The sequence below is a fragment of the Protopterus annectens genome, chromosome 9.part0, assembly GCF_019279795.1.
Source record: "Protopterus annectens isolate FY-2018-M chromosome 9.part0, PAN1.0, whole genome shotgun sequence".
Lineage (NCBI taxonomy): Eukaryota > Metazoa > Chordata > Ceratodontiformes > Protopteridae > Protopterus > Protopterus annectens.
In genome coordinates, this window is record NC_056743.1 from 1494907021 (window position 1) to 1494922020 (window position 15000).

Genomic DNA, 15000 nt, shown 5'->3' on the forward strand with positions numbered 1-15000 from the left:
ACTGCAGTAAATACTTCATCAGGAGTGCACATTGGTGATGCTAGGATTATTTCTAGCAAAATGTTTTATTAGGTTATTGTGCTCAATAGACTTTTGACACTGTTGTATTATTGTCATTTAATGAAGACAGATTGAAATGTCTTCCAATTCTTCATTTCAATTAGAACACCAAACTTAAATTGTCTTTAAAACTATGACATTCCTTATGGACTGTGTGCATGTCCCTTCTGTGCTGTGTTAATTGGAATGTTAGCTGTGTAGTTCTGACCGGACTACTGACCAGTACAGAAGTCGATCACAGCTGTTATGTCAGAATGACAGGTATGTGTAAAGAACAGTTTAGGGTCTGTATATTATAGGTGCATGTATTGTATTTTTGTTGTTTCTCAGTGCAAAAGCTTTCTGAGTGGTGTTTTTTCCCAGTAGAGCTATTCTTTGTTCATTTATTGCCACCTTCTGAAGATGAACATACATTTCAGGAATGATCATCTTTCCACATTCATTTTTGTTTTTATCCTTTAAGGTTTCACTGGTTCAATGTGCCAGATGGATATTGATGAGTGTGCCAGCACCCCTTGCCAAAATGGAGCCAAATGTATAGATACCCCCAATGGATATGAATGCCATTGTGCAGAAGGTAAGGTCCTTCTTTCTTTAGTGTGCTACAGTGTACCACCACCACCTGCTGTTCAGGCCAGTTGTGCAGCTGTGCAAGCTGGAATACTCACACATGTTCAACAAACTTGTTAGATTTATACAATTCCACTTGTTTGATGAACACAAACTTAATTTTGAAAATTAGCCCTTGACAAGTTTGACTTACCATGTATAAACTTCAAAATGAAGTACTGTTACAGTTGCTGTAACTGTGCCATTTCTGAATGAATACTGACATCTTGTGATGTAATCTGGTATATCATCTACATAGATGCAGGATGTCTCAGTTATAAAGCAAGGCTTGAACAGTTTAATGTTTTTTTTTTTTTTTCAACAGCAGTTAATAGTATTTGAACATTGAGTTAGATGTCCTTAACTGTTAGAAATGCAGTGGCTTAGACTTGTCTGTATGGAATGAGCTTACTACCATGCAAAGCATTTTTTAAGTCTAGAGGTCAATCCTGTTGTCTTGGTCATTTGGTCATGTGAATATAGACAAAAATGGCCTGGAATGTGATTCCTTGCACATATGCGATTGCTTATTTTGTACCATACTTTTCTAACTACAAGTAACCTGTGGAGCTTTTATCCATAGATCTCTGATGAAAATATGCTATGCTAAATCTATTCTGGCCAACAAATAAGAAAAAAAGGTAATAAAATAAATAAAGATGGCTAGATTACGTAGCACACATGCATGCATTTCTTTATCTCTTTTGTCCACTGTATTTTTCTGCACTACAGACTTTGAATGTGTTCATCAGCACACAATTTTATTTGTATGCTCTTAAATCTCTGTATGTTAACCCTGCAGACTAGCTAAATGAGATTTCTGAGTTAAGGGCTTACTGCAATAAACACCTCTTCAAGGATACAAGTTGGTGATGCTAGAATTGCATCTTGCAAAGGTTTTTTTAGGTCATCGTGGTCGGTGAACTCTTGACTGTTGAAAGATTGTCATTCAGTGAAGACAGAGGGAAATCACTCATATTATTTCATAATTTCATTTGGAGTGAACCTCCTTTTTGGTTCCGATTTCTGACTTATTCTCTATTGAATAGTTTGCAGCCATACGTTGCTCTAATTTAAAGCAGCTTGACCAAAGCTTGGGGGGCCTTAGGATTAGTTTCTGTCTTTCCCTTCATCAGCATATGTAGACAGTTCTTGCTGCATTCTTGTTGTGTATGTGGTACACCCTACCACCTGCATTATATTTAATTATTCTAAATTGGTGCTCTTCATGCATCACTGTTGTGATCATAATCTGTAGAGATTGCTACTGCTGGCCGGGTGTTCCCATTCGATCTAACTTTCAGAGATGAGCACCTTTCCCCCCATGGCTAGGTAGATATCACCTTTCTTAAGATGTTTTCATGTATCTGGTATGTCAGTGGCATCTTTCATACTGTCTTTATTTTTTTCTTCTCATTTATGTGTTTGCTTCAAAACATTTTGTCACAGTCTTGCAGTGGTCCAGACCCATGACTAAGAGCACTACACGATAAGTACCTCACTGGGGAACTCTTTTTTTTTTTCTTTCATTATTGTCTTCTATTGGTGACCTCAGTTTATTTATCATCAAGCATCCAGGAATGGACTTCCAGATGTGGAAATGTAGAGTATGTCTGCTCCCAAGGAATTTACCGTATATGCTTCTAAGTGTCAAGTACCACCTAAAGACTTCCATCTTCAGTTAGTTTTCTTCCCAGGGCTGGAACACAACATGGCTAACTGCAATGTCAACCAGGGAGTTCTCCTGAAGACCATAAAAAGAAGGCAGGAAACCCGTAAGTTTCTATTTGTGTTTTTTGGGAGGTGTGTTCATAGGGAGAATGAAAGAGAGGCCCTTGAGCTTTTAAGTTGTTCTTCGTGTTTCACTGTTGCAGGCATTACATTTGGGTAATCTGCTGGCAAGTTGCCCTCAGTCGGCCTGATTAACAAAGTCTTGGGTCCTGCGTCGGTTGCTGTCCCTTCTTCCATGACGTCAGGTCGTCAGAGGTATAAAACATGCAGCTGACGCCATTACATCAGTCTTTCTTGCCGCGTGGTGCCTGAAGCAGAAGCATTTCGCAAGTGCCGGTCGACCGACTCCTGAAATTTCTGTTTTCGAGTTTCAGAACTGAAGTCTTCAACTAAAAAGCTATGTACCCCACTGGGGAAACTTTTTCTTGCTCCTTACCGATGTCAGTAAAAATTAATAATTGCATTACTTGTGGGAAGCAAATACCTTATAAGGATTTTCATTTATACTGGAGTTCATAAACTCAAATGCCATGGAACAACTAGTCACCATCCCCACAAGAGGTGAAAACATACTTGATCTCATCATCACGAACATGGGATCAAAATGTTCAACACCGGAAGTATACCCCTCACTGGTGAGATCAGATCATAAACTAATCTCGCTGGAGGTCCTCATCCCGCCCCCACCTGAAACAAAAAAGACCACAGTGAAAAACTTCTCAAAAGCCGATTTCACACTTCTAAAAACTAGTGTGGTCTCCTTTAAGGCCCCTGAGCCAGTGGTAAACATTACTCAAACCGCTGAATCACTTACAAATGCCTTCTACCAGCACCTACAGGACTGCATGGATCAGGCAATCCCAAACAAAACTAAGACTCTCTGTACCAAAGGCAAGCGTCCAGTCTGGTGGACCCCAGCCATAAACAAGCTCTACAACAAAGGAGGAAGCTACTACAAGATAGAGCAAAATCCTTGAAAGGTAAGACACCTTTGATCATTATAAGTAAAAACTAAGAGCTCTCATAAAATCATCAAAGGCAAATTTTGAGAGAAAATCGCCAAGGACTCTAAAGACAATCATAAGGCCTTCTTTAGCTATGTTAGAAACCTAGGAGGAAACTCCCAGATATGCTCAGAATTAGTTCAAAATGATGTGAAAATTACTGAACCTACACACATTGCTAACATACTGGCTGACAGGTTCAGTGCAAACTTCTCCTCCTCCCCCAAAAGGAGAGATATCTATTCCAGAGGATTGTAGCCCCCAAACATCTCCAACGCCCAGGTGAGAACTGCCCTCACTAAGGCAAAAACACAGCATCCATGGGACGGATGGTGTCCCGGCTGTGTGCTTCATGAACTCAACGAGGAATTAAACCCACAGTTAGGACAGCTGTTTAATCTTAGCCTCACCTCAGGATACGTACCCAAGGAGTGGCGCCGCGACTGTGGTCCCACTTCATAAGGCGGTGCCTCCACAGACCCTGGAAATTACCGCCTCATTAGCTTGACAAGCCTTATCTGCAAAGCCATGGAGAGGATCATAATGGAACTCATAAATAAAGACATAGGGAACTTGCAGACTTTGGATCCAACCCAGTTTGGCTTTGTCAAAGGCAGATCCTGCCTCTTAAACTTGGTTGACTTTTTGAGACAGTCACCAAGGCCATTGATGAGGAAAGGCAGTCCATACAGCCTACCTCGACCTGGCAAAGGCCTTCGACACAATACCCCACTCAGGTATCATCGAAAAACTCATCAGCTTGAATGTAAACCCATACATCACAAGATGGGTTGCAAACTGGCTAAGCGACAGAACCCACAGGGTCAGAGTTGCTGGAGCCATGTCAGACTCAAAGCCTGTCACAAGTGGTGTCCCACAGGGCTCAGTCCTGGGTCCACTCTTGTTCGGCATCTACTTTTCTGAAGTACAAGCAAACACAGGAGGGTTATGGCTGACAAAGTTTGCAGATGACTGCAAACTGGCCATAGTCGAAAACACATCTGACACAGATATCCTCCAGAAGGGCCTCACAGAAGCGGATAACTGGTGCCAGAGCCATGGCCTGAAGTTAAACGCCAAAAAATGCATAGTCATACCCTTTGGGAAAAACAAGGTTACCCCTAGCTACCATATAGGTGACAATCCACTGAGCACAGAAAAAGTCATCAGGGATCTGGGGACCCAAGTTGACAGTAGTCTTTCGTTTGACACTCATGTTGCTAAAGTAGTTAGGAAAACCTTCTATATCGCCCACCTGATCATGAAGGAGTTCACATCTAGATCAAGGGAGGTCATCGTCCCACTGTACTCATCACTCATTAGACCTATGATTGAGTACAATGCGCCGTTCGGAATGTATCTGACCAGACACCTGATGCAGCTTGAAAGGCCCCAAAAGTTCCTCACCAAAAGGATAAAGGGTCTCAAAAATATGTCTTATGCTGCCCGACTGAAAGAACTCCAGCTTTATTCAGTCTCATACCGCTTGCTCAGAGGTGACCTGTGCCTGACATATAAGGCCATGTCAAACCCAGATTTGATGAATATGCTTCACCTCAAAAATCTAGATCCCTCAGAACCACAAGGGCGGAGACTTAAACCTTGACACGGTTATAAATAGAGCGTGCTGGAGGGACAGATTCATCACCCAGAGACTCCCTATGCTGTGGAACAAAATCCCGGTACATGTGAGGCAGAGCACCTCGCTGGCCTTGTTCAAGAGGAATCTTGACCAATGGATGGGAGATCGCAGATATACCCCAGGGATTACTTCAGTGTCACTGCTTGACAGAGGCACAGAAAAATGATAGGCATAGTTTTTATTCAAACTAAAGGGGTGGCGAAAGCCACATAACTATGGGCTAGGCTTCTAAATGCCCTTGGGCAGATAGCCTAGTATGAACCTATGAACCTATGAACTGTATTCCTTGCCTAGGCCCTGACCACAACGTACCTTTCTGTCGGTTTTGTGCTAAATTTAATCAATGCACTGTTAAACGTCGGTACATTTTTGCTTCTAAATATTTTGGCTCATGCTTTAATTATCCAGAAATGTCGTCGGTTAGCAATCCGACTACCAGAATACCTAAAAAACGTAAAGAAAAAGACAGAGACAGGCCGTCGAGGTCCAAAACTGACAACGACGCTTCTCCTAAGCCAATCGCCAGTTCGCCGGTACTCAGTGAAGTGCTTTCGCAGCCCCTTATGCCCGCTACTTCTGATTCACTGGCCTCTACTGAGACCCATTTGGAGTCCGGTATGCCGCGAGATGCTTCAATTATGGAACCCACGGATGTCTCTACCTTAGATGGATTCAGAGCCACTGTGCAGGCACCAGCATCTGAGAGTGTTTTCAGGCCTACAGATTTGCATATTAGACTGACGCCATCTTCAAAACTAAGGCCAAAATCTAAGTCTATGTCCAAAAAACCAATGCCTGGGCCACATGTGCAGCCCCCCATACCTAAAAAACAAATTATCAAAATGGCTGAAGATTTAATTACTCTGATCAGGGGTAGCCAACCCCCCCCCCCCCTTCTAAGAGGCCTAGGCAAGACATTGATTATGAATCTTCTGAACAGGATTCTGTTTCTTCTTACTCTTCTAATGAACAGGATTTGTCTATACCTACTTATGAGGACTCTGATACAGAAGATTCCATTCCTTCTGCTTCTCCCCCTGAGGATTTTTCTTTTGAGGAAACTTTACATACCTTAAGGGAACATTTCTACTGGGAAAGTTAGGATTTCTCTGAATCTAAAAAGAGACTTAGGGATTTTCTTCTTCTTCCTCAGCATAGGAAGTTGGCTATACCGCCTGTTCTAGACATTGTTGATGATGTCTTTTCAGAATCTAGTATGGCTTCTGATTCTCTGCCTCCGGCTCCTTGTAAGCCAGACAGATACTACAGGGTTCCTGACTCCCACAAATTCCTTTTCAATAATCCTATTGCAGATCCTGAAACCATTTCTCAGGGTCCCAAGGGCATTAAGGCTTCTATTGCTAAAAATCCTGCACCTTCTGATAGAGATTCCAGGGTGCTGGATAGATGGGGTAAGAAGGTTTACACTTCTGCAACCTTGGCAATCACGGCTTTAAACTGTCAATTTCATATGCTTAAATATCAACAGCATATCATGGGACTGCTTAAACAGAAAATGATGTTGATTTCTGACTGTGTGAGAAATAAAGATTTACAGGATCTATTGAATTCAGCTGAACAAGTTGGAAAACATACTTTGCAATGTGGTTTTGATTCTTTGGAGGCCTCTTGCAGGTCTGCTGTAACTGGGTCTGTGCTAAGAAGGCATGCTTGGCTCAAAGAGCAAACTCTGCCTGATCATGTTAAAGCAAAATTATTGGATGCTCCTTTACAACAAGACCGTCTCTTTGGTAATAAGGCTGAAGAAGTTTTAAAAAAGATGGAAGATAAAGCTAAATCTATGCAAACTGTGAAAGATTTCTTACAAGTGCAACCTCCAAGATTTAGTAGGCACTGGCCTACTAAGAACTGGTCCTTTCCAGTTCCTTTGAGAGCCACTCAAGTCAAACCCAGACATTCCAAAGGCTCCAGGTTTTAGTCACAAGGGACTTTTAGAACAAAACAATGGGGTGCCTCCTCCTCCAAATCTGGAAACAACAAGACACCTCCCTATGGTAAGCAGTTTCAATGACTTCCCTTTACACTTACCAAGCACTTACCTTTTAGCTGCCCCTTTGGGGGGAAAACTGGCACTTCATGCAAGAAACTGGCAACTTATAACCCAGGACAAATGGGTTTTAAATATAGCATCCCAGGGATACAGATTTCATTTCCACACATTGCCAATCCCAAACGAATGACCAGACCCGCCCCCAAATCAGTGGGGCAGAGGCCCAGATACAAGTACTGTCCCTCATGAGCATGGGGGCTATTCAATCAGTAGCAGAAGAGGAAAAGGGACAATGTTTCTATTCAAGACTTTTCCTGGTACCCAGAAAAGACAAATCATGGTATCCAATTCTGGACTTATCTACTCTAAACACATTTCTGGACATTCCAAAATTCAAGATGCTGACTCTTCAACAGTTACTTCCTATGCTAGGCAAAGATGACTGGTTGGTAACTCTAGACTTAAAAGAGGCTTACTTGCATATCCCAATCAGGGAGTCTTGCAGAAGATACCTCCACTTCAAAGCAGGCGACTTGCATTACCAGTTCTCTGCACTGCCCTTTGGCTTATCTACTGCGCCCAGGGTCTTCACAAAGTGCCTGGCTTCAGTAATTGCATTTTGCAGGCAAATAAATATTTAAATATATCCATATCTGGAAGACTGTCTAATTCAGGAAGCAAACAGGGACATTCTTCTAAAACATCTGGCATTTGTAAAAAGGGTTCTAACTTGTCTAGGGTACACTATAAATGAAAGAAATCACAACTGGTACCCTCTCAAAAAATTACATTCCTGGGTGCAAGCTTGAATACAATTGCCCAGATGGCTTACCTTACGCCAGAAAAGCAAAGTCATTTGGTAACTTACTTCAAACAGGTGGCCACAAAAAACCCTGCTATCTGCAAGACAAATTCTGCAAGCCTTGGGGTTCATGGCCTCCTGCATTCGTCTAATTCCATATGCAAGACTGCATATGAGGAAACTTCAGTGTTACTTAAAATGTTTATGGAGTCAACATTGTCACAGCCTGGAAACAATGATTCCTATCATACATTGCCTGTAGCTAGAGTTCCTATGGTGGGCAGAGGCCTGCCACCAAAACAAGGGACTGCCATTCACTCCACCCCCTGCCGCCCAAACCCTAACTACATATGCATCAGACTATGCTTGGGTTCATCTGGCAGGGAAGTGCATTCAGGGCAAATGGAGCCCAAATCAAATGCACCTTCATATCAATCAAAAAGAAATGCTAGCTATACAGAATGCACTGACAGCCTTCAAGGACTACCTTCAGCCAGGACAATTAATGATAAAGACAGACAACACCACAGTTATGTGGTACATAAACAAGCAGAGGGGTACACACTCCTACCCCCTTTGCAGACTAGCCATGGCATTGTGGAACACTGCCTTGACCTATCAAATACAACTACAAGCTCAATTCCTGCCTGGAAAGCTGAATACTCTGGCAGACGAACTAAGCAGAAATTTCATGGACCCACACGAATGGAAACTGGAACCATGGATTTTCAACATGTTGACATGCAAATGGGGGAGTCCAGACATAGATCTTTTTGCCTCACCCCAGAACTATCAGTTGGACAAGTTCTGCACAAGAACTCATCACAAAAAAGCCTGGAAAGTGGATGCTCTATCATTCAGCTGGAAAAACCTATCCGTCTGTGCCTTTCCCCCTCTGCCTCTGCTCTCCAAAGTTCTACTAAAAGTCAAACAGGACAAACCAAAAATGATTTTGATTGCTCCAGACTGGACTCGCCAACACTGATACCCAATCCTGTGCAATGTGTCACACCTTCCACCGTGGCACCTGCATCAGTCACCTTACTTATTGTCTCAGCAGAATAACCAAATTCTGCACACTCAGCTCCAAACTTTGAATCTTGCAGCATGGCTAATCACCTAAATTCACCCTTAGCATCCCTCAGCAAACCTGTGATAATGTCATTTTGGAGGCAAGAAGGCCTAGTACTAGAAAATCTTATGCTGACAAATGGAAAAGATTCTGTGCCTGGAATCAGTCACAAGGGATAAGCACAGCAATGCCCAATATTCCTCAGATTTTACAATACTTAACTGAGATGCTTCACAAGGGCCTTTCCTTTTCTTCCATAAAAATCCATACCTCAGCCATTTCAGCTCATTACAACACAAAACCTCCCCTCTTCTCTCATCCTCTGCTAAAGCAGTATCTCAGAGGGGCCAAAAACTTAAGACCACCCAGGAGAGCTCCAACCCCTGCCTGGGACCGCAATTTTGTATTGGAAAAACTCACTGTCCCTCCTTTCAAGCCAGCTGCTACTGCAGACTTAAAATTTCTCTCCTGAAAAACAGCTTTCCTTTTAGCAGTCACTTCAGCTAGAAGGGTTTCCAAATTACAAGCTCTTATGGCAGTGGAGCCTTTCATCATTTTTCATGCGGACAGGGTGTCTCTCAGGACCAATCCATCCTTCATGCCTGAGGTGGTACCCAGTGTGGCTCTTAATCAGACCATTCATTTTTCAATTTTCTTTCCCTGTCCACAGAACAAGGGGGAGTGGATTCTGCATTCATTGGATGTACACAGACAACTTAGATTTTACTTAAACAGGACAAACTCTCAAAGAAAATCTGAACAACTACTGGTGGCATTTGCTGCAGGGGCAGAGGGAAAGGCTATTTCAAAGCAGACTATTTCCAAATGGATAAGCCATTGTATTCATTTCTGCTATATGCACCATGGTAAAACTATCCCCCAGGGGATCAGATCTCATTCCACCAGGGCTGCATCTACTTCTACAGCCTTTCTCAGAGGTGTTCCAACCAGAGACATTCTAGAAGCTGCTACCTGGAGCTCAGTTCATACGTTCACCAAACAGTACCGTTTACCTTTCTTTAAATCCAGAGCTGGCTTTGCCACTGCTGTCCTGCAGGGCCTTATAGCTGGTCCTAATGCTGTATAATTTCCTCCACCCTGTCATAGCTTTGAGAATCTACCCAAATGTAATGACTGCAACAGTGAAACACGAAGAACATAGTACAGTTGTGTACACTTACTATAAATGTAGATGTTCGAGTGTATTCACTGTTGCAGTCCTGGTTACCCTCCCTCCAGCCCCCTATTTTTCACTGACTATATCTATTCTTTCTTTCACTATACTTATAAGCCCTTTTGGTGTATTTGCTTTTGGGATTGGAGGTATATTTTTTGTGTTTTTAATTTTATTTGCTCCCCATTTGGGGGGCACCTGACATCTGGGGCAAGAAAAACTTATGTAATGGCATTGGCTGCATGTTTTATACCCCTGACAACCTGACATCATGGAAGAAGGGACAGCAACCTACGCAGGACCCAAGACTTTGTTAATCAGGCTGACTGAGGGCAACCTGCCAGCAGATTACCCAAATGTAATGACTGCAACAGTGAATACACTCGAACATCTACATTTATGGTAAGTGTACACAACTGTGCTTTCACCGGAGCCCTCTGAGGGTGTCAGCTCCAGGAGGCACTTGGAACAGCCCCAGGTTTTGATGCCTGCTACCATTGATGCATTGGCCCTTGGGAGGCCATGACTACTGCAAATCATAGCATGTCCCATCTGACTAAGGACCATTCTGTATGCTACTTATTGGTTGCCAGCTCTATAGCATCTGCCTCAAAGCACTATTTGATCAGTAAAGAAAGGGGAGGGAGAAATACCCATGTTCATTGTCAAAAAAGACATCCACACCTTCAAATTAGAATCCATGGATGTTTGCTTTGTGATTACCAAATTCCTGGTGGCTGCCTGCCCATCTGTGACCTCGGAGTCTATACTGAAAGCAACTCTTTTACGCAGACAGTTGCCTGTTGATGGATGTACTACCCCCATAGCCCTTGCCAGTCTCCCCTTCCAGTATTTGTTTCAGGGTTTCCCTCAGGTCTACAGACAGATTCAGAAGAGCTCTGTGTGTCTGAAGTTCCCCATCCAAGAGGAAGAATGAGGTCTTCCCTGTGAGAGAGACAGACTCTTCTGACTGTGAAGTGGAGGAGGAATTGGGCTAGGTAATAACTTTCTTTTCTTCCTGGTGCTGATATAGGCTTAGATGTAGACTTTGATTTTCACTTGTGCTGCTTCACCAGAAGATGTTTCACCTGGGGAGAATGTCTCAGTCAAGAGAGAGCACTTAAAGTGGTAGTTTTAGGAAGCTTCAACTTCCAGAAGAGATACTGGGACTTTCTGGGTCTTAGCACCTTAAATCAATGGCTGTTGCTCCAGTCCAGGAAGCCCTTTAGGATGTGTTTCAGACAAGATCTTTGGAGCCAAATTCCCAAACCCCATACACCCAGGATACATGACAGATTCTGAAAAGTTCAGAATTCTCACAAGTTTCTGAATAAGAACCCCATTGCACATCCAGACACAGTGCTTCTGGAAACTGCCAAAGGAAGTATACTTTCTCCTGGGCAGAGTACTCTTCACTGTTGAGAGGGAAAGCAGACTGAATGAAACGTTTGTTTTTTTTGTTTTTTTTTGTTTTTGGTTTTTTTGGTGGGGTGAGGGAGGGAGTATACATCGTAGCAACCATGGGCTTTGGGGCAATTTTATGAAGTATCAAGTGCATGTCATTAAGCAATTGAATAAAACTGTGACTGGTCAAACCCAGACTGTTTTACAGGTGAGTGAGCATACTGTAAAATGCAGTTTATTGTTGCCATTTTGAATCTGCTTCTGTCGACCATTTAGAATGTCGACCCGAAATGCTGAGTCTGAAATGCCAAAAAGTAAACCCAAGCAAAAATGAATAAATCGACAACTGTGGTTCGATGTATTCGACATAGCAGGAGGTGACATCACTAACCTCCTGCTATGCACATTAACTTACCTTTAAACTCTACAGTCAACGGTATGTTAATTCTACTATTTTGTGGGGGGTACTCCCCCTGCACCCCCCACTTACACACACCCTGCACATTAAATATACCAACTCCCGAGATCGCACTACAGTGAGCAGGAGCGGCCTTAGATCAACTGGTGCCCTAGGCAAAAGGGCTCCACAGCGCCCCCACCACACCACCAGATGCCCCCATCCTGGTCTACCTAAACCAAATAAATACTGGAAAAGTGCACCTACTAGAGTGGCACCCTAGGTGGCCGCCTAGTTGGCCTATGCCTACGGCCAGCTATGACAGTGAGGAAATGGGCTAATTCCCTGTTCCTCAGTGAATCGTGATCTCCCTGCATGATGTCGAACCCAAATGATTGAATTATACTACCCATTCACTGTAGTGTAGTTGATACTTTTTGGTTTGACATTCTGCTGACTTGAAAACTGCAAGTCGACCACATGCCGGTCGACTGATGCATTTTCCAGGTTTTCAGTGTAAACCGTAAATGCATATATGTTGCTGTAAATGCAGCATTCAGGGCTGCTGCAACATGGTCAGTTATGAAAGAAATGCTTGTCTGAGGACCCGTTCATTGAGTATGCGAATGCTCACCTCCTTTGCCCCTTTGGATAAGGAGTTGCTGTTTGGAGCCCCCCCCCTTACAATTTGTTTAAAAAAGGGAAGGATCAAGGAAAGCAGAGTTAGTCCAATATGTATCTCACCCTTCTTTTCCCAAATACAACAAAAAATACTTCTTTAAGCAAGGACTTTAGTACCCAGAGACAGGGAAAAGGCAAATGGCCAAAACGTAGGAAGGGTACACAACAAAGAAAATTGTAGCAGGAGGATAGTGAGTTGCTTGGGGGCCATCATAGCTTTGTCCCTCAACAGGCAACAGCTATAACAATACCAACCAACCCTTATCCCTACCACCCAAAATACCTACCCAGGCCCACCTATCCCCACCCCCCTCTTCTTCACTGTCCCAGGATAGGTGACTAGCCTCCTTATACCAGAATCAGTCAAGCATAATTTCAGACCATTTGACATTACTGGTACCAGCTCCCCCAAAACTGACCTTGACCATGGACACGTCAGATGTTGCATGGAGGCACATAACCTTGGAATCCAAAGTGCAGGACACTTGGAACTCCAGGGAAGTAGAGCTGCATATGATCAAAAAAGAGATGATGGCAGTAGTTTAAGGTGTCCAAATCTTCAGGACATTCTGGAGATTTAGGGTCCTGTTTGTTGTAACAGACAGCACCACAGTCACACGGTACATAAAAAAGCAAGGGGGGACACTTTATTACCACATCTATAGCCTAGGTTGGACTCTCTGGTTTAGCTACTGTACCTAGAGTATTTTTCCTACAGAAGAAGGCAGGTATTCCAGTGGATTAGTGCTGTGAGCTGTTAATGAGCTACTTCCTAGTTACAGGGTTTGATTTCCTCAGCTTTTATTTGCCTGTTGTCTCCAAAAGGTACAAACTATATTTCACATCCAACCAACAGCTAAATAAATAAATAAGTAAATAAATAAATAAATAAACAAATAAACAGCTAGCGAGGACTTCCATTTGCCCCCCCCCCCCAAAAAAAAAAAAACAGGAGCATTTAGTGCCTGTCCAGCAGAAATGCTACTGAAAAGAACAATAGAATCAGCCCCCCTCAGCCATGATAGTGAGCAGTTATAATCCACACTCTTTCCTTGTTTGTATAAAAGACAGGTCATGGAGACCCATTTTGGACTTATCGAGGCTAAACAGTTTCTTTAAATTCCCGAAATTGAAGATGTTTATGGTACAGGCCCTCTTGCCCCTCCTGGGCATTCAGCCCTTCTGATGACATTAGATGTCCAGGGTGTTTGCCTCCACATCAATAGCTTCAGAGTACACAGGCAGTACCATTGTTTTTTTACTGGGAGGGGTCACTATTAACAGTTTACCTCCTTGCCTCTTTGGTTTGGCTACTTTTAACAGAAGAAGGCATTCAGTTCATGCCATAAATCTTTGGGTCTATATTACGTTATCGAAGTTTCAAAACTTCAAATCTGATATGGTCAGTACCATATAATCGAAGTCTTGAAACATCAAAAATGTAATAAAACATAACAACCTACAAAAACAAACCATTTAAATGCTCTAAGCAGGGGGACAAGCCCACCTGCACCCCCACACCCCCTGCTACTTAAATATACCAACTCTGAGATCGCACTACAGTGCAGAAAAGGGAAATCTTTCCTTTCCGCGCTGTACAGAGATCTCCGTTATAAGATTTGAAGTGTCAAGACTTCGATCATATGGTATCGACTGTATCACATTCGAAGTTTTGAAACTTCAATCTTCTGATATAGACCCTAAATCTTCTGCACTGTTAATGAGCTACTTCCAGTAGTTCTGAGTTTTTGATTTGCTCAGCTTTTATTTGCAAGCTGTGTGACTTAAACAAGTCAATTAACTAGAAAGAATTTTGGGGCAGTTGGGAATTTGGGCTCCTTAATTGTCTCCTGAACTGCAAGCTTAGTAACTACCTGTGAACTGTAAGTCAGAAAGAATGAGGGCATGCATGTAATACCACCTCCTCCAAACCAGACCTTGACCATGTTAGCATGGGGCACATAAACTTGTACCTCAAAGTGCAGGACACCTGGAACTCTATGGAACAAAAAAAGAGATGATGGCAATAGTTCAACCTGTCCAAACCTTCAGGACAGTCTGGAGACTTAGGACCCCGCTGTAGTAACAGAAAGCACCACAGTTATATGGTACCTAAAAAAGTAGGGAGGAGACACTTTATTATCTGTCTGGAGGTTAGACAATGTAGGCTTGAGAAAAGGTCCTGGCTTACAGTCTGTTCATCAAGGCAACCTTTATACACACTCAGGAGAACTCCACAGTGGGTTACCCAAGCAGGACTTCAACAGCTCTATGCAAGTGAATGCTAGACAGGGGCACATTCTTAGAGTTCACAAACAGTGATAGGCATCTTTGCTTCTAAGAGCAATAGGTAGCTGATAAAAACCTGCTCCAGAGCTCCCAACAAATTTTTGTGTGCATTAGATGCCTTGTC

The 15000-nt window shown here is 42.9% G+C and overlaps 1 protein-coding gene across 2 annotated transcripts in view; it reads left to right on the plus strand.

Moving 5' to 3' along the window:
- Positions 1-15000, plus strand: part of NOTCH3 (notch receptor 3) — a 798092-nt gene that overhangs the window by 472536 nt on the left and 310556 nt on the right. For both annotated transcript variants that reach the window (XM_044084438.1, XM_044084439.1), the window contains one exon: positions 524-637. In XM_044084438.1, the coding sequence (XP_043940373.1) occupies positions 524-637 (114 nt within the window). The remainder of the gene's footprint in view (positions 1-523; positions 638-15000) is intronic.